Source organism: Mixophyes fleayi, chromosome 7 (genome assembly GCF_038048845.1).
Source record: "Mixophyes fleayi isolate aMixFle1 chromosome 7, aMixFle1.hap1, whole genome shotgun sequence".
NCBI classification, from domain to species: domain Eukaryota; kingdom Metazoa; phylum Chordata; class Amphibia; order Anura; family Limnodynastidae; genus Mixophyes; species Mixophyes fleayi.
In genome coordinates, this window is record NC_134408.1 from 117,055,272 (window position 1) to 117,076,786 (window position 21,515).

Sequence of the window (21,515 nt, forward strand, 5' to 3'; positions counted from 1 at the left end):
AACGCATTTACAATGTGTAAAAGCGCGTTTGGGAAGAGTTAAGGAAAATCATACGATGTGAATTTTACCTTTGTTTCTTCCCATATCTAAGGACCATAAGATCCCTATGCCAATATAACAATAGATTGTGTCAGGTGTCCTGGCAAAAACCCACATCAAGAAAAATGGGCTTGAGTGGTAGTGGACAAAGGATAACGAGGGAGAAAATATTAATGGAGGCCTAGTTCTAGAGCATCAAACATAAATAAAAAACGTTTACTTTGCATCATTAAATCATTATGCTAATCGATCGTCTGTGCATGTAGGACTAGGAACCAATAATTCTGAACGGAATCACGTCATTGCCAATGCATTTTATTTTGCACACAACCTGCTCTCTACTTGAATAGTCACATTTGCAGCGAGGCACGCAAGCACAAAGCATCATGTTGTGCAGGACCAGTTAGTAGCATACCTAAACAGTCCCTTATTAGATAAAGCATGAGAATAATATTATATTCTACTTTTCAACCTTTGGAAGAAAGCGCTGCATTTAACAGACACTCACCACACATGTAATTTGTGTGTGCAGTTAGTGAAGAAACCCAAGGGAGCGATTAATCAAGCCGCAATTGCGACTTTAATCTTGGGATGCATAATTCATAATACGGCAAGTATAGAGTTTATCATTACATAGCTTCAGAAAAGCATTTTCTTCTGGGGATTTTGCCAAGCCCTTAGGACTGGGTTACAGGGGAATCTTATTACATAATTATAATAAATATTCCTAAATAATAAACCAGAGTATGAACAATTCCCAGGCTGTCTAGACAAAGAATGCTGGCCACATCAAAGCCATTGATAAAATATTTAACAGTTCAATGGACAATCGTAAGAAATAATGAAAAACAGATTTAAAGTGGACCTAATACTTATATGATGTATTAAAGACAGTTATGCACAAACAAATGTTACAGTTTCGGTACAACATTTTGTTGCTGTTACACTTGTTATTTTTATCCAATTTGTCAATAGAAAATAAAGCTCAAAAGACTGCGGATGGTACAGCATGGCCAACACTATATAGTAGTATATAAAAGCCTAACTTTTTTTTTATATAAAAACAAAACAACTTTATTGATTCAACCAATCTTTCCTTTCTACTACACGGCATGAACTTTGAGCTTTCCTGTCCGATTCGGAATATCCACGACTGAGTCAAGTGATTTGTAGGAACGGTTTGTATGTTTGATTTTCCACATCAAACTGTGGAGTAAACCTCCTAAATATTCCACTGTGATGCTTGTGTGGTTGTCTATTTTACATAATGGTACAACACAGTGCCTTGAGAATGGCCAGTAGTAAAGACGAATGTAGTTAAGGCTGTATTAAACTAATAGAGTTTCACTAGAATCATCTCCTACATGTTCAGTGTGTCCCCACATGGAAGGAAATTGAACAACCTGTAGCAAAGAAAATCTTTGGAATGTTCACAACAGAACAGATTATTTCAAGAGAGGAGTATGTGCAGCTTGAGGAAGTCATTGGTCTATTCTTCCTATTTTGTTAAATAGGACAGTGTTGAGGTGAACGGAGGCCAATGGGGGGCAGGCAAGAAGCTACAAACAGATCATGAAAGGATCAGGCTCCCCAACAGCACAGAGTTGTTATGTGAGATACTGGTCAAACTGACGTGGGAAAAGTGTTATCAAATGCAATAAAGTTCATATATTCAGCTTGTGTGGACACGCACTAGTTTTTTCAGACAGGTCATCGCTTCTTCCGAGTAAGATGTACAGAAATACAAATTCTTTAAACATAGCAAATAGTATGAAGCTGGATGATCAATAGCCTTAGAAGGAAGCACTGATGGAATATCATCTAGATACTTAACGTTTTTGTATTCACTACTGCTTGAACATTCCTCAAAGGCTTGTCTTGAAAAAAAATAAAATAAACTTACTGAAGTCCAGTTTCGGATATTTAAACACCTATGGAATGTGTTTTTCATGCAGATCAATATAGTTGATATATATATATATATATATATATATATATATATATATATATATATCATATATATATCTCCTAAATGACCCATTAAAAAAATATGTAGATGAAAAGATGACAACATTCTTACAATATGTAAATGATTGTGTAATACATGTTTGATGGGGTGAAGACATGTGAAAATGTAGAGAAGCCGAGTATAGTTCTTGGGATACAAGCAAAGTAATTGCTATTTTCTAAATAAATATGCATTGTTGCATACATGAAACAAAGCCTTGCAACCTCTATCTCACATGTCGCTGCATCTCTATTTACCTTTAAAGAATCTGGAGAAAGCAGTTCCAAATCAGGAAGATGACTCATCACTTCTTTGTAGATCTCTTTCACATCTAAAGAATTAAGGAACTAAAACAAAACAAGACAAAAATATAGACTGAATATAAAATTCATAGGCGATTTCTCACTTCTATTTCATAAGAAAGATAAGCTTGTGCTTGATATTAAGTTATTAATATCACTTTAAAAATCATTAAAAGCATTAAGTAACTCATTAACTATAAATATTTTGCTATTCTATGGGGCGCTAGGAAAATTTTTTGATTTAAAAAAAAGGACCTAAAAGGCAAACTTTACAAAAGAAATAATAATAATAATAATAATAATAATAATAATAATAATAATAATAAAATATATATATATATATATATATATTAAAATTCCTAACAATCCAAGGGGGAATTCAACAGTAATCTCAATGTTTATTTTTCCTTGCAGCTCTGAGCAAAAATCTGCATTAAAATTACCATACTAACGGTAATTGAGAGCCATATTGAATTAGGCCCCCCCCCCCCCTCGAGCCAGAAATTAAAACAGACAGAATTTTTTTGTGTGTATTAAATATCCAATAGATCCCTTCTCCTCACTGTTAAGAATGATTTCCATGGAAAACATTTATATCATTGGCACTTGTTACAAACATCACCCTTATTTGTCATTGGATGATGCATGACCTTTCATATATTAAGCATGTCCTAACCAATGATGTAAACAAGTGTACCTGGACTTCTCTAGCGTTACCAGGCAGACACTGACAAATACGGAAGCATTACCAAAACGCTGTCATCTTTATTTGAGAGAGTGGCTCCAGGTGGGAAGTAGGCCGTCGTGCTTGTTGTAATTTCCAAATTGTCACAAAGATCAGCTTGAGTAGAACAATCCATCCATCCCACACTGACAAGTCCATCCTAAATCACAAGAAACAATAGGAATACGATCTGGCCTTTTACTCAACATCGGCTATAGAACTTTCAATTTTCCTCAACACTAAAAGCTGTTCTTGTGTGCCTTGTTTTGGTTAAACAATATAATCATTTTTATATGCAATAAATTTAGAAAAGAAAGAGAAAGGGCGCTGATTTAACATTGGTGCACTCAAAGTCTCAAAAAATTTCCAAATAGGTTGAAGAGACTGGGGATTACTCTATAAAGAAATATTATATTACTTTTTCCCCTTTATATAATCATTTGAAACCAACCAATCTACATCAATCAGAGAATTAATCACACAGTCTCTCTTATAATTTTATTTGCACATTTAACTTCTTTTGCCCGTTCTTTTTTAAATTACTATAACACAATAAAATACATAAATGCATTATAATCAACAATTATTTTATATATATATATATATATATATATATATATATATATATATATATATATATATATATATATATATATATATATATATATATATTAATCTTATGAAATAAAAGTTACATTTTAACATTAGTCTCCTGATCTTAAAAATATTCCAAATAGGTTGGAGACTTTATGAGTGCGCCAATGTTAAATCAGCGTCCTCTCTCTTTCTTTTCTAATGATATTGTATAATTACGCTGATGATTGCACCTCAAGTGGAATTATTGATTTAATTTAAGGCTTTCAGAAATAGTAATATAGAGTATTTAAATAACTACAAGTCTATTAAAGTCTTCTACTAGTGCGACATTAGCCTTTTTTCTTATATGCAATAAAGTCAGATCCAAATTGTTGTGTGAGGAGGCTTAATAACCACACAAACAATGCTCAAAATATGTTTCTTGTGTGTCAATACTGGTCACCAATCGCATTGTTCAGTGATCTCATCTCGCTCATGTTTTATCTAGAAAAATATAGCTTTTTCTGCAAGGTCCTGCACAATTAACAAAAGGTTCTACAACACCACACAGGAGTTGAGGGCAGTATGTAACATTGTTGATGAAAGTTTAATTGAGGCTCAGGAAGTTCTACCTACAGATATTTCAGAAAATACTGTCCCCAATTCTAATAAAATCATGAGGTTTGACCAATGGTACCAGGGAATTCGCACGTAAACTTTTTAAAATGTATAATGCAGAAAATCATGCTTTAAAGATTTCTACACATTGTGAATAGTACTTACAAGCATGGCTGCAAGCTTCAACCGTGTCTGGGAAGATAGACAGTCTGCAACAAAGGTTAGAAAGGCTTGTTAAGATTACATGCTGCACTACACATATTTAGGAGTAAAATCCAGCCTGAACATAAAACACAGGCAGCAAACCTTGTCACTGAATTGGCTTCAGAGTAAAACCATGTTGGGTGACCAAAGACTAGCTATAGATCAGTAGAACGCATTTATGCTTCATAAAACATTGACAAGTTATTAGGAGACCTACAGTAAAAGGAGGTCTCAGTCAATATTAAAAATGCCATTAATCCTACATTTAGGAAAAATAAAAGTTTTTTGGAGCAGCTCAACTAATAACCTTACAGCGTGGAGGGGATTGGTTAATACAAGCTGTATATGTATGTATGTATGTATGTATGTATGTATGTATGTATGTATGCATGTATGCATGTATATGTCTAATTATAAGGGTACAGAGAAGAGATTGCTATACAGAAGATAAATACAAGTGCTTTGAGAAATAAAAGACAAAGGAAATGCAATGTTGCAAGACAAAGTTCACATTCTAATCAGGTATCAGATAAAACTAAAGCGTTACAATATGGTTTAGAAGTTATTTCATGGATTGGTCATACTTGCCAACATTCCCAGAATGTCTGAGACTCCCACATTTTGCGAGAGTCTCACGGACTCCCGGGAGAGTGTGGCAATCTCCCGGATCTGCCCACTTCACTAGGAAGTGGGCAGAATTAGGACCCAAACGCCGCGATTCCTAGTGAATAGCGGCGTTTGGACGCGTTTGCGTCATGCCATCATGGGGTCGGGTCCAAAATGATGCACATTTTGGAGCCCCGGCCCCATTACGCCCACCTCCCATGGAAGTCTCCCGGAAACCAACTATTCAAAGTTGGTAAGTATGGGATTGATTAACAATTTATTGTTTGCATTAATTACACAAAATATTCAGCAGGTAAAAAATGACGTTTTATTATATTCAAAGTCTGACTGTAGAGCAGTGGGTGCTGTCGAAGTCCAGATTAGTGCAATGATATGAAGTGTTCAGAAGAAATACAACCGTATTAGTACATCACATTGAATACGCATGATAAGCTTACCGCCAGTGTCAGCACAGTATGTAATTAGCCAACCAACACCCGATTCAAAGGATTTTTCAATTGAGCTTCTAAAATTTCCTAATTAGAAAAGAAACAAAAACATTCCAACATAATTCTTCCTTAAAATGTAACGGTCATGTAGTTTTTGTTTTGTTTCAATCCAACATTAATAGTGCAGACTAAAAGCCTTAATGCAATGTACAATTATTAGTGCACATAACACCCTTCATTAAGTGAACTACAAAACTGCGTCCCTCCCTTACTTTCTGTAATAATGACTTCAGCATTATTTAACTATTTTAGGAGCCACTTGATAGCTGACAAACTTCTTACAGTTTGATTAGATCTTAGCAATTTTCTGAGGAACACACAGCGAGTAGTACACGGAACGTTCACATTCTAATACTAGTCAATATTTATACCTCTCCAGGAGATGGCCTGCTTCATGGAGGCATGTAAAGGTGAATTTACAAGACATTATACAGTTGTAACACATAGCAAATGTAGCTTACGTTTATTTATATGTAGTCTGATAGCCGTTTAATGCGTAGTTCACACACTATCAATGTGTAGGAAGCTTTACATACATAGGAGTGCACATTGGTGATTGTTCTAGGTGTAATACTTTCTGCATCTGTCGCACCTCATCACTCTAGTGTCACATATATACATAGGTGAAGATGTGGAGCTTCAGTCTTTCAGAAGTTAACTACTAATTTCCCGATTCCTGCGCCCTCACCTCAACAGCTAAGGTAGCAGTGTCTCCCCATAATGGAGGAGGAAGAAATACAATTAAAATCTGCTAAGAATACAAATATCCCAAAAACACATCACTTGTCATAACACCAAAATAACTCTTCAATAAAACATACCTATCTCCAAAATATGAATTTCAGTAATGCCCTTACCTGCCCATAACTCTGTCACAGAACTTGACACATACTTCATTGCAAAGTTAATCAAATTCTCTTCGGTTCGATCCCCAAAGTACTTGACTGGACTCTGTAAAAGTAAAAAAAAAAAAAAAAAAAAAAAAAGGAAAAGAGAAGGCAAAAACCTGTGAACTTTTGCATGGGACATCTGATCATATCCCAGGCTATTGGTATTGAAAAGGTTAATGCGCCAGATTGCTTCTGGCGCTGAGTTTGGAGAGACACCTTTACAGCCATTATAGGCGATATTCCAACTGAAATCTAGTAAGCATACATCCAAATGGGTGCTGTATATGCATGAGAACACGGGTGATTTCTCAGCGACATACATGTGCACGGAAATTTTAGAGACTTTTAATTTTGGTGAATCAGACATTGTAAAGAAATATTACACCACGATAAGTCTTTTATTGTAGAATTTTCCCAAGAATATTGATCCTTTTTATGGTCATTTAAAACAACAGAGTGCGGGAAGGAAGCGCCTTACGTGTGTAATTTTTTTGTATATGCATTATCCTAGGTTGCAAACTTACATTACAGATTCTAAAGTTCTTTCCAATTAGCTTACGTCAGAAAAATAGTCAGTCATACTGACAACTAAAAAGCAAAGTAAATATAACCATATTGAAACAAACATCGGAGGCTGAAAAGATCAGAGACGCAACTCTAGGCAGTTTTGGACAATGAAAAAATGGGAAGGTATTTATATGCACATGTTATGCAGGCTAAGTGTGCCTATATGCACACACGAAAACACATAATAAGGCCATCTGTATGCAGAGTCCACTACAGCCTCCATTACCAAACAGAGACAAAACGGTTCTTTGAATAGCCTCTATAAAAAAACCCTAGCACACTGAAAACATGCAGAATTGGTAAAATATTTTAGAAAGCTAAAGCATATAAGCTCATTGACCTCCTCCCACCCAAGTGCATAGAAATCCCCATTTTTCTGCCTGGTACTGTGCACATGGTAATATACCGGCCTGTAAGGATTACAGGGTGTATATAAAAAGACCAGTTCAACATGAAATGCAGTTCATTCTTATCCTGCATTGTTATAGTGGAATGTAACATACTCATGGCACCTTCATCAAGAATATGCATGGGACGTTAGGAGATAAAAGGGACAGGAAATTTTAAAGCTGCGCCACCACCTTCTAGAAGGTGGTGGCGCACGACCCGCAACCCCTAGGACCAGCTCTGGGGGCTGTCACATGCAGTCATTGTTCCAACAGCTCTGCAATACGAAGCAGGCAAATCAATAAAGTTAACCACCTTTTAATGGTAGTGGAGAAAGTGTGTGAGCGGAAAGACTAAAAGAATAACTACAAACAAATAATGTTCCCAATCAGGTTCTAGCTTAATTCATCATTTCTTGATGCCCCATCCATTAATGCAAAAAAAGAAATAAAAAACAAAAAAAAAGTGTCCCATCTGCTGATAATGCAATTAGTTTAGTTAAGCAATGGGCAGCGGTGGTCTCTGTGGGAAAAGTATATTGAATCACCATTTGCATTGTTGCCGATTCATCCAGATTCTGTTCAAATCTTAGGATTCCAATTTCAAAGTTTGTACAATTTTGATTGTTGCCTGCCGATGAGCAATTCTTATGTCAAGGTTTTACTTCCTTTATAGAATGGGTAATGAAACGCACAGTAAAAGGTGTTGTGCACTAGTTAGATGGCTAAAGTTAAAAAGTTTAGCTGCTCCTAAAATAAAAGAGATTAGTCCCTGGGTAAGGCTACTGTCGATGGATCGGGTTTTATCTATGTGCCTATTTACCTAATGGGCATATCCACTTAATCAGATCCCTTAAAAGTTGGAATCCTTTTCTTTCAAACTAATAGGAGAATATTCTCTGGCAAGTGGAGTTTCTTGCTATTGTGAAATTAGGGTTCAACACTAATTCTGTGCTTAATTTCATGTTACTAATAAAAGTATATGCCTCATTGCCAGAATTAGCATTATTGTATGCATTTGCTTAGAAGTTAACATTTGGGGTATAATGCTTTGCAGCTGACTTTCACTGTGTTCCACACACAAGTCTTGATGGCCCTTTTCAGCCACAAGAGAATGTGATGCATAAGAGATGCATTTAACGCATATCATCCTCCCGCTCTGTTAAATTACAGAGGAAGATACCAGGGGCATCAAAAAACATCAGATAAGATAAACCTGTTTTTTCAAGCTTAGTGGCACTTTAAACTTTAAGCTTAGTGCAATACAGAAAATAAAAGGAAGAAAATTGCACAAATTCTGAAAGTGAAGACAAAATAACTGGAAGCTTAAAGTTAACGTTGTATTGTTAGCCTTTTTTGTTATAGCCAAGAAATCATGAACAATGATACAATAAAACCACGCCTGACTTACCATTCCAGATTTATAGATGTAGAGACTTGGATAGCTGTTGATTCCCTGACCCCTGCAAAGCATCCGGTCATCTCCGCAGTTCACTGCTCCTATGCGTATGAGTCCATCCATTTCCTTAGCAAATTGTCTCCACTAGAAGAAAAAAAAGCACACAAATAATATCAAATTGGTAGGCAAGTAACTTTTAAAAGGAAGGCACTGCTCACTAAAAGAAAAAAACAAAACAAAACAAAAAAAACCAAACAAAAAAACAGCGAGTGCCACAATACACATTGAACTATAAAAGACACACTGCTTGGCTTACCGTAGGTGCCAGATCATGACAGTGAGAACACCGAGGAGAATAGAAATTTAAGAACCACACTTCTCCAGAGTTTATGACTGCATCTATAGAAAACAAACAAACCAACCTAAAGCTGGGTACACACTACAGAAATTTCGACCAACTTTGTATGCCGATCGATTTTACATGCGACCGATGGTCCGATCGCTCGGTCCATGGACTGCATACACACTAGCCTTGTTTAGGACGATATAGGGAAGAGCGGACGTCCCTTTAGCAACTTTTTACAGCCATGTTGTCGTGAGCAATGACTGCAATTTCGTACTCACTGTTGTGGATCGGTCGGAAGTTTATACACACTACACAAAGGAAACGAGATTGGAACGAAAATATTAAACGGTACGACCAACCAAATGAGGCGACAATCGTCCATTTGGGCAGACTTTCGACCATCGTGTCACTACACACACTGACCCGAATTTTGAACGAGCAGTCGTATGTCGGCTGATTTAGCTGATTATTGGATGAAAACTGTGTAGTGTGTACCCAACTTTAGAAAGTATAAGGATGATCAAATAGTACCATTGCCAGTGTTTGCCTGCCAACAAGTAGACTACGGTATAAAAACGGAGGAGATCAGCAATAGTGAATGACATCTGGAACACCTAAAGTCCCAGTGGGGGACGGGACATTCTGAATAAACTAATTTACATTTAACAGTTGCCTTCTTTACCTACACGGCTCTAGCATATTCATTACACTGTCCATCAGAGCTTTGCTTAGTGACAATTTAATGTCTGTGGCACAGCTAAGAACAACATCAATAACAAAGTATGTTCTTATTATAAAGCTTTTTTAGACATGAACTTTTAGAAAAAACTAATTGGCTTGCTTCTTTTCCCTCAGAAAGCCACATATTTATATGGATGCTTCTACATTTTCAGGAGCCTGCGGCAAACTAATATATATATCCATAGCTTTCAACAGCATAACAGTTGTGTTCCTATTTTCTAGATTTAGTTTCAAAACAATGCTTCATGCTTTTCCTCATTTCCAATTAACACAGAGGCATAATAGCTCTGAAATTATAAAGTAAACACAATAAAACACGCAGATGAGTAGTGGTTTATCTTACCAAATTCTCCTCTATCCACCGTGACAATTTCAGGGTCATCATCATATATACCTTAAACCAAACAATAAATGGACATCATAAAATTGTAGTATTATACTCTGGTAATTTATTTAAATAAGAATACAAAATACATTAAATACTAACAAGTATTTATAAAAGGTGATCTTTAGATCTAGGTTTTGCTTGTCCAAATTACCTCCAGCCAACATAGATTTTGATAAATATTTTCAGTAAGAAAAAATTGTGTAAAGTCAACAAGCAAATCTGAGTTTGAACAGAACATATTCCAGAATATCTCCACCCAAACCTAAAATATAGCACCTGGTGGTGTTCACCAAATCAACAATAAATCAGGTGCCCGATATGCAATTCTCCGGCATTGTTGGGTCTTCAGACGCCTTCCAAAGTCAAGTTCTCACCTGTATACGATTTCGGCTTGACAAACTTGAAAAGCTGTGTTGACCAAGCTGTTAACTTCAAATTCGACTGCCATGGGAATTAGGAAGAGCTTCAACTACATGGCTATCTGTCTGACGAGCCAGAATAGTATACAGGAAAGCAGCATGGAACACTACTGGAGACTTTAAGGAACTGCACCGAGCAGGCAAACAATGCATCACAGGACAGCAAGAGACGAAATTTAATGTTATCGTTAGAAAAAGCGAGCCAATAGGAGATCAGACTCATTTGTGTTTTTCTATACAAGTGAGACTTCACGAGCAGTACGTAAATTGTCTTTATATGATATGTATTAAATATTCTAAAAAAAAAAAAAAAAAAAAAAGTTTGAGGGTGAATGAAGTTCACTCCCTCATGTATCAAGTCATTTTCAAAAGGGGAACGCACCATAAATATGCAAAATTAATTCCTTAAGGCACATTTAAATCTCATCTCGCAACATAAAATCTTTTTGGATGTAGGCACATACTTGCACCAAACCAGGATTCAGCAAGGAACCATCTGATCCACCCAGCGCCTCCCATGACAAGCAGCAAGATTTTGTCCCCCACAGTGCTTGTTTTATTTACAAGAATTACTCATGAAAAGTAGATTGAATAAATGGTATGGTTTTACAGTTTTCCTTTACTTTGACAACAGAAACAATGTCCTTATCCCAAAAATATAAATCCAGAAACAATACAGACATATTACAGTGTAACTTTTTATTTCCACAAGTTTGCTGCATTTTTTACTTTAATGGAAAGCACATTATTACAATAAGAAACTGACATTGTATGTACTCTATAATACGCAATACATTTAGGTATTGCAACATGAAACAGGCTGCTTAGTGATCTGTAGAAAGACAAGCTGAACTCATAAATATTGTACCACATCCTGGTTAAAATGCTCCATTGCACACTCTTTAAACATGGTAAAAACACGTGGACTATCGTTCCACTCCACTACTTGTTAAATCAGGAGTAATTTGGAGAATGACCAGCTAAACATTTTTGTACAGGGCTGCTTTAACCAAAAATCTCATATGTAGAACAATTGCAAAGTCTATTGCGATTGTCTGCTCATTTATATTTATATTTTTAATGAACCAATAAGAATGTACTGTATTCTACTACAAAGAAGGGCGACTTTAATGTAGTGAATAACAAAATGTATAATACAGAGTGAAGCTACGGTAACACTATCCACAGAAGTAGCCACTTTCGCCTGGCAGCAATGGAATGGGACTTTGTGCAGGGTTCGGGGAACACAATGGTAAGGTTAACTTATACCTACACAGAGTCAACATGAATTCTCCTGTGTCCTCAATATGACACCACTGAACACAGGAGCATTATTTCCAGGATATTAATCCCAATAGGAGAGCACATAGGCTTATTCACAACAATGCATGGGTCTGTACCTTCCTGCTTTCAAGTACATAGGCCCCTTCTAGCTTTCAGCACTCTGTGCCGGCAGAATGGAAACTTAGACCAATATGGGGAAAATGCACACACAACATTCCTGAGAGTTCTGCGGCTCTCGCCTAAACAAATTTAGAACACTGTGTTCTGGTGACCACGAAAAATTGCAGCAATTAAAGAAAGTTCTCTTCAGCCCTGTGATCACAAGACTACTGGAAGGTCTGAAAAAGTTGTTACCAGTCTCTTCAACAATACAGTATGGTTCCTTCCCCTCCCAGTGGGAAGTGGGGGGAAGCAAACCTCTATAATACTACATGTAATCATGTAATCATATAAACCTATACTGAGAAGGGAAAGCAAAAGGCATACACATACCAAAATCATAGCGATAATAGCTCCAGCTCTCGTATTGGCCTCCTTGGTTCTGATTTTCAAGGCCCTTTTCCCCATATTTATCATACTTCTTTCGAAGATCTTCATCTTTTAAGACCTCATATGCTCGATTTATTTTTAAGAACTTGTCATGTGCTTCAGGATCGTTCTGGAAGAATTGAAAATCAAAAAACATAAGTGTAAAATGGAGCAAAGACGACCATAACCAAATATATTTGTTACTATCTACAAAACATACTGTGAACGACTTACAATCATTCAGTTGTCACCTACTAAAGCACTAAACACCACCCCCCTCTTCAAATCCCCCCCATGCCAATTGTAGTAAGCGTTTTCTCCAAATACTTGTATGACTCATTTAATTTAAGACCAGCTATTCACCATGGGTTTTCCGGCAGAACAGGCTGAGTGAGTACACTGTATTACTACTATAACACCAGGAGAATTACGGAAGAGTCCAAGTAGGTAAATCACTGGAAGTCAGGAGGTGGGGGGGGGGGGGGGGGGGTCATGTCATTAAAATATGCATAAAATTATTAGGGCCGACCCTGTGTGTCAGAACCTTCATTTTTATGCCTTCCCAGCTATTTCCTCCATTACACTTCATCCTCCTTCCTAAAAGGACACTTTGTATGTCAATCACTCAAACACCTGCCCGCCCCCTAATGGCTGAAAGTCATGTGAGAAGAGATGGGCTGGGCCATATACTAATGCGGATTTCGATTGGCTGCTGTGTTGTCAGTTAGTGGCTCACCAGAAAGACGGATCTGCAACAAGCTGCTGAAATAAGTGCTGTGTCTGTACGATCGCTGCACTTATAGAGGTAACACTGCTATATAACACCCTCCCATCCCATTCAAAAAATTTGTATTATATATTTCGATATTTGAGTTTTTTAATAAATTATATTGGCCCGCCTAAAGTTTTTCTTTTTTATTTGGCCCGCTCCTGAAAAAGTTTGCCCATCCCTGATCTAGACACACCATTAGTTACATATGACTGCCCCCCACCCAAAAAAAACCAAACATGTCCGTTGCAGTAGTTTCTGGGTGATCACAGCGTGTTGTGATTATTTCTGACAGTTTTGAGAGATTCAGGCATGTGTAGTCTATCACCTAGGGGACTATTTGCATACTACATGCCACTTTGACATGCCTTTCGCATTCCAGTAGGTGAAAACGATCCACGCAGCCCAATCTTCAAACATTAACATGGACAAAGACATTAACATCACTTGATTACTTAAAAATGGATGATTTTAATGTATTGGCTTGTACATGCCCACTTCCAGCTTCTTCTAAACATTATTTTTCACTATGTATTAATATGCTTTACATATAATCATATCAGGAGGCCAGCATTTTGCTATATGGTAGGATAACAGAAATAAAATAAAAATAAATAAAGTTTACGGATAAAGATATGGTTAAAAGTATAGAAGGAAGTTAGTAAGAAAAAAAGGAATGCACTTACAAAACGTTGCAGGAAGGTACACTGTCTAAAGGTTGCCAATCCAGTCTCCTTTAAAGTACTTTATATTGCTATTAACCCTTCCAATTGTGTAACAAGCAACATACCTCTACTGTACAGAATATACAGCAGATTATAGATACTAATAGGCATAATTTACAGAAGGCAGGGATGAAGTATTCTTTATAACACTCAACCACATACAGACATAAAATTATATATATGTAAGGATACAGACACACACACACACACACACACACACACTTGAGTAGGGGGAAGGTACACTGGCTGCCCAAAAAGCAAACAGCACCTTCCTGAATATCCTGCTCCCCAGTGGAGCCAGTGTCCAAACACAAACCTATAATCACCAGCCCTGGGCCATGAGTAGGTAGAAAAAAAAATTATTCTGATTGCAGCAGGAGTCAACAGATACAAATATTATTAGGATATCGATAAGACTCTGCATATCATACCCAATACATGGAAACAAAATGATCTTGTAATATTCTATAACATGGGTACAAATTCTGTTAAAAGGGTGGTGTGGGGGTTCACTCTATGGACATTTTTATTTTTCTCATAAACTCACCCTTGCCCTAGAATCCCGCTGCCACATACTACTGAAGTTTTAAAAAAAAAAAGAGTGAAGGTATCTAATTTGAAGACCATGACTGCTAAATCATGGCTTAATGTTTTGGGCATGAAGCTTTTAAAAATTATTTGGGGTGCCAACAGCCACATAATAGGAATACTATAAAGTGTAAAAGAGGAGCAACTAGGAGTCCATAGCAAGGGACCTCTGTCACTCTGAAAGTCATTAAAGGTCAGAATTCCATAAAGATGGAAATCCCTGTTCAGTATAAGGGAATTCAATTGACCGCAAGATATTTTTAACACCGGGTTAAGTAATTTAATGCTGTTTTTAATAATTTTCAAGCGGGTTAACTTTACCCACGATTCAATTCCATTTTTAACGCTCCGTTTTATTTTTCAAGAAACGGTCCTCTCGCACTCCAGTAGAAGGTCTATTGACAGTATATGGTGGATGAGAGCCAGCCGCGTTAAAAGTTATTCAATTGTTTTTTTAACGCGGCGCATTAAACAGGCCAATATGCTGTTTTATCTTGCACCTCTTTGGGGTGTGCTAAAAATGAAAAAACCTAAGAAAACTATTTGAAATCATGTAATAAAGTAAAATAAAAAGAAACATAGTTTATCAGTAATGCATACACGTAAAAAGTCGATTTTGTTGTAAAAAAATAAAAATAAATCATTAATATATTCATGTATGTTTTTTGTACAAATATGTATGTACTAATGTGCTTTGACATGGTACAAATGATTTTATAGTAAAAAATAGTGAAATAAAAAAAATATGCTAAGGACAGTACTGTAATGTAGATATCATCAAATAGAATGGTTGTGTAATGCAATCTAATGTATGCCAATCTTTTTTTTGTTATACATGAACTCGTTAAACACTCCTCTTCACTCCCCTAAAAACTCGCAAACACCAATAATTAACGCACGGGGGCAGCGTTACCTCTTTTTCAATTGAATTGCACGAGTTTTAATGCTGCGTTAACGAAAAACGATCGCTATAGCAGTTAACCTGCGTGGGATTTTTTTTATTTTTTTTTTAATGCTGCAGGTAAAAAAAAAAAAAAAAAAAAATATCTCGCGGTCAATTGAATCCCCCTAAGAGTGAGAAAATAAAAAAAATTTTTGCTAAAGATTTTGCTTCTCTTTAAATTCCTGGTACTTAACATTTCCTACTTAAGCCTTTAATGATTACAACTTATGGGGCACTCATCCTGCATTATTACTGTTTTTTTAAATGCACATTATGTTAAGGAACATAAGCATGTTTCTTTCTTTCTGCAAGGAGTCTTATTCTATGTGAAAGAGGCTATAGTTGCTTTAGCTATCCTATATGAAAAGGCCATCATGAAGAGAATTGCAAAACTAAATTTCCTTTTTACAGGCACATCAGAAAAACACACAAAAGCAATGACACATCAATACAGAGGGAGACTAATAAGAACAAGATGTTAACATGGATCACAAATACTCACAGCACTAAGCGTACATTTACAGAAGGGTGTAACATGCTTCTCAGAGCCAGCTATCTGACATCACTGAAATGCACTGGGTAATGAAGCAAATGTACGTTTTTTAATACTATAACTTTGGAAAACAAAAGGAAAAGGGGGCACACCTAATACAACACTTCCCCCTTTTTCCCAAAGTAGTAATTGGGGTCCCTTCCACAATGCAAGGGTTATTGAACTCACATGTATGTGGACCATGGCAGGAAAACCACTAAGAAAGCCAAAGAGTGAGACACAGTGATTGAAGGAATAAGCCCCAAAGGACCAAAGTTTTTGAACCGGTCTGGTGTATTGGAGATGGGGAGAGTTTTGTTTAATCACAGGAAGTGGCTCCAGCAATAACGTTTGCAAAAACAAGATGGGGTGACAATCCCAATAAAAATTTCAAAAGTTAGGTGCCAAATATACACATACTATCTCCACCCCACCATCAGTTCCCCTAGTACAGGCTTGGCTAACCTGTGACACTCCAGGTGTTGTGAAACTACAAGTCCCAGCAATAAGCAGCTATATATTGGTAAAGCATGCTGGGGCTTGTAGTTTCACAACACCTGGAGTGCCACAGGTTAGCCAAGCCTGCCCTAGTACATGGGCCCGAATGTAGCACTTAAATTGATTGGAAATTTTTTTTTTTTTTTATTTACATTTTAGTTATATTTCAATTATCTTTTAGTCATCACCACAATCTTCACTTCCAAATTATATGATATTTTCTGTAAATGGAATAATAAAGTGCACAGCTTAATTATACCATTGGTTTAACGAATACAAGTTGTGGTAAAGCCATACACATATTTAATAACAAAACTGCACTTTTCACTTTTTTGGGTGTCATAAAAGCAACAACTATTCAAAGGCATAAGCAGACATTTGTCCTGTTAAACACTAATAAGACATAGGGCTTGCACTATTTTCACATTAATGGTAGAGTATATGTTTGCATTAAACCCTTGTGCACGGGCCGGGTGTTCTCTGTAGGGCTCAAACATCCCTATGGAAAGCGGTGTTTATGCTGCTTTCATCGCACAGTAGAGGCAAGGTAAAGCACAATGGAAACAATTTAAACTGTCAAAGTGTATGAGTACAAAAGGAACAATGACCTCTAAAGTATACCATTTATAATACACTAACTTAGCAGATCCAGAATGCAAGTTTTCATGACTTCGATATAGTGCACTTTATCTGCATCTTACATTGTAAAAACATAAGAGACAATTCACGTGCAGGGTTACGGCAATCAAAACACAGCTTATAATGTGCACATAAGATGTAGATCAACTTCATACAAGAATCAAATTAGAAAGGTTGTGGATTTCTAAAGTTAACTAAAAATATAAATTTAAAAAAAAAAAAGAAATCGTGAATTTACTCTTTGATCTAAACCCAAATTTGTACATTAAAATTAACCAGATGAGGCCTAAATCATACTAGCTGTCTGGGAGGGGGTCCGTTGAGGGGGGCGTGGCTACGTGTGGGGCACCGTTAGGCTCCGCCCTGTCAATTTTAGCCGATCGCAGCAGGGGGCGGGTCCACAATGGTGCATTTAGCCCCGCCATCTTCAACAACGGCGACACTGGATCCGGGATTTTTACCTGCTCTCTCGGGAGTCTGGGAGAACTCCCCAAAACTTGTTTTTGCAAACGTGATTGCTGGAGCCACTTCCAGTGATTAAACAAAACTCTCCACATCTCCATTACACCAGACCAGACATTCCGGGAGAGTAGTTAACTATGGCCTAAATGTCTTTCTTGATCAGCAATTACAAGCAATAACTCCAGGGCTGTAAGTGATAGTGATGCTGGCATAACTGTACCCTGACTGGTGTAAAGGATTCCGCTGGTAACCAATGGGAGCAAAATCAAACAGAAACCCGGGCAGACAATGTCTGCAGGTAGCATTTTATTTAGTAATACTACTTGGGTTTGTGAGACTGAATAAATTAAAGTGCAAGAGTGTCTTTATTTTAATTAGCTAGACGTTTTATATGATACTTTGCATTAATATTATTGAAGGGGGTATCACATACCTGATTTTTGTCAGGATGCAACTTTAGTGCCAACTTCTTAAAAGCCTGTCTGATTTCCCTAGTGCTCGATGCTCTGGATATACCAAGTAAACTATAGTAGTCCTGATCTGTCCATATTAGCACAGCTAGAGATAAGAAGATGAAACAAAGAGTTGTCCTCTTCATAACACCAGTGTTTGCACTGAAAGGCTCCATTGTCATACAAATGCCGGAATACTAAAATCATTAAAATACTAATTAGTCCGTTGTGAGCAACATCTAGTTCATATTCTGTTCTTCATTGAAAGGCATCTTCATTTTGTTTTCTTAGCACATGGCTGCTTTTGTTGCTCCAATCCTTGGTATCTGAAAGTAAAAAAATATGCATGAGGGTAATGTCTTTCAGTAACAGTCACTTTCTCCCAGTACAGGACAAATAGAACCAAGTCTAAATTCTGCCTGGTTAGTACTCATTTCTATTGATGTCAATAGATCTTCCCTGTTTTCTTAAAAAAATTAATGTAGAATGAAAAATGTAAAATAATTTAACATATGTAGATTTGTCCACAGTGCTATCATTGTGGACAAACCTTACTTAAAAAGGATCATACTCCGAGCAGTCACCAGTCACTATTTTCACCATATTCAACTTTATTTAGCTATTAAATTGAGAGAGAACAATGCAATTATTTTTTAACATTTTTTAAAATAGAATTGTAATTATTATTATTATCATCCTTTATTTGTTAGGCGCCACAAGAGTTCCGCAGCGCCGTACAATGCACAAACAATAGACAGTAGAGGGTAAAATATTACTGAGCAGTAAACAAAAATACCAAAACTTCGGAAGCTCCAAGCAGGCTAATGCAGAAAAGACGGAGCAGAAGAGTAGGTAAGGACACAGGAGGGAAGAGGGCCCTGCTTGAATGAGCTTACATCCTAAGGGAGGGTGAACAAGACTCAGGTACAAAGGGGGCCAGATGATGTAAAGGAGAGAAGAGGGGACGGGAGGAGGGAGGGGAGAGCGGGTTAGGAGGAAGGATGGTAGGCTTTGAGGAACAGGTGGGTTTTTAGTGCCCGTTTGAAGGAGCTTAGAGTGGGAGAGAGAAGGACGGAGCGAGGGAGGTCATTCCAGTGAAGGGGGGCTGCTCGGGAGAAGTCTTGGATTCTGGAATGGGAAGAGGTGATTAGAGTGGAGGAGAGACAACGGTCATTGGCCGAGCGCAGGGAGCGGGCAGGAGTGTGAATGGAGAGGAGGTTGGAGATGTAGGGGGCAGTAGACTGGGAGAGTGCCTTGTATGTGGTGGTCAGGGTTGTAATGCTTTGCAATGTTATTAGTTTTTGCATACAATTTATTATAATATAATAACCAATTTCAATCACCTTTGGAAAAATAGAAGCAGACTTAAAATTTGGCAATTTGAAAAACATAACAATATTACAAAAGGCAACAAGTACAACTGATGCAGACATATGAGAACTACATTTTATAATGAAATGTCATTAGCTTGCATCAACTCTTCAAGGAACTATCTTCTTGCTTTCCAGAGCAGTGCACAAACACCAGATTCCAGTGAAGAAGATGGCTAGCATCTAAACAGTGGGTGCTTAAGTTTTCAGCGTGGCTTGAACTTGTATTTTTCTGCCACCTCTTCCCTATCCCCATAATGAAGTCCTTTAGTTGGTCACTGGTGGGCGCTGTTATATGGTAGAAAGTTTCCATGGTGGTTACAAGCACCTGTTCATTTAACACTCTAAAAATCTGTTTGTTTTAGGCGCCACAGTAGTTTTTTCCTTTGCTGAGCAATTAAACAAGTTTACATAGCGTTAATTAAACATCTGTTCAGGGAACTAGTAATGCAGCATACAAGCACAGAGTTTTCCCCGGAACATTTTGCAAGCCGGATGGCATTGAGAAGCAGCCGGTTGGGGGCAGTTGTAATATTTTGCAATAATAATGAAAAATGTTGCCGGTTATTGCCCACACCTGCCAGAACTGATCAGACTGGTGGTCGGTGGTCATTGGTCTAACATACACTGCTGGTTGTAGTGCTCACATAGTGCCTGTTCTAATAGAGGAAACAATGGTTTATTCTATTATAATAGGACTCTGTTGGGCTCTAAGGGGCAAGTAAAAACAGCAAGTTAAGTATAGGGTGTACAATTGGGATAAGCACACTCCAGGGATTATATTTACTAAACTGCACGTTTGTAAAAGTGGAAAATTTGCGTAGAGCAACCAATCAGATTCTAGCTCTCATTTTGTAGAATGCACTAAATAAATGATAGCTAGAGTCTGATTGGTTGCTCTAGGCAACATCTCCACTTTTTCAAACCCGCAGTTTAGTAAAAAGATCATAAACACCTGTGGGTATACTTACCCCATGATGCTTAGCCAGTCAATAGATCAATACTTATCAGAATAAAACCTCACCAAATAACTACCAGTCTCAAAAATAAACTGGGAATATATCTGGAGTATTAACTACACTAAATCAATGATGGCAAACAATCCTGAACATCAGTTTGTAAATACACCAGTGAGTTTATATGCTTTTGTTATTAGATTTGATGAACTCAATACAGTACTGTAGTCTTCTAAACAAAACTGTATATTAAGAAAAATAAATAAAGAGAGTAGTAGTAACTATTTTATGAAAGCTGTTGGCCTGTCTGCAAGAGTAATAATGCCCTCATCTCCACCTTAAAAAGTACCCAGAAAGCAGCAGGTGTGTCATAACTCAGGTAATGCCATTCCATACCAACCAGTGATGTGATTCAATTAGTGGAAGGAGCTGACAGCACAGAGGCCACACACAAATACATCTATTACTAGCAAGAAGGTGCAGGACAGCAAAGCCGCTTTAGGACTTATGGGTGGAGGAGGCCCCCTTATCCATGAGACACTGCAGACCCCCTTGAACCACTAGCCTGAGTGATTTGCACACCTTTCTTCACCCATGGTAGATACACCTGAGTTGTGAGCTATATAGATTAAAACCTGCTTTCAGAATTTAGATTAAAAGTTGATTAACTGACCAACATGAGTAAAAAGTTCAAATAATACATAACTGATCTTACAAAGCTGTATATACAAATGCAACAGCAAAATTATTTCTGAGACTCACAAACTAGGGACCACTGATGACAGATTTTACAATGTTAAAGACTAACAAATAAACTAATAGTTCAGGATAAGTCAATGAAGTTATTACATAATACTTCTCCACTCAAAAAAAAGTTACAATAGCCAAACCACTCATAACATCCTAATCACTGTAGAGTATTGCAAACTTCATTTATAGACTACAAACTGAATAAATAGATCATGTATGGTTGGTATGCCTCGTTCACCTAATAAGATTAGAGTCAGGATTTAAGGTGAGCATTGCTAAATGAAACTAGGTATAGTA

At 37.1% G+C, this 21,515-nt stretch overlaps 1 protein-coding gene across 1 annotated transcript in view; it reads right to left on the minus strand.

Annotated features, from left to right (window-relative positions):
• Window positions 1–21,515, minus strand: part of DNAJC10 (DnaJ heat shock protein family (Hsp40) member C10) — a 35,393-nt gene that overhangs the window by 13,715 nt on the left and 163 nt on the right. The window contains exons 2-11 of the mRNA XM_075180494.1: window positions 18,124–18,468; window positions 12,499–12,664; window positions 10,259–10,309; window positions 9,145–9,227; window positions 8,841–8,972; window positions 6,444–6,537; window positions 5,536–5,613; window positions 4,433–4,476; window positions 3,099–3,233; window positions 2,305–2,394 (exon numbers count right to left, since the gene is read on the minus strand). Of these exons, the coding sequence (XP_075036595.1) occupies window positions 2,305–2,394; window positions 3,099–3,233; window positions 4,433–4,476; window positions 5,536–5,613; window positions 6,444–6,537; window positions 8,841–8,972; window positions 9,145–9,227; window positions 10,259–10,309; window positions 12,499–12,664; window positions 18,124–18,324 (1,074 nt within the window). The 5' untranslated portion in view covers window positions 18,325–18,468. The remainder of the gene's footprint in view (window positions 1–2,304; window positions 2,395–3,098; window positions 3,234–4,432; window positions 4,477–5,535; window positions 5,614–6,443; window positions 6,538–8,840; window positions 8,973–9,144; window positions 9,228–10,258; window positions 10,310–12,498; window positions 12,665–18,123; window positions 18,469–21,515) is intronic.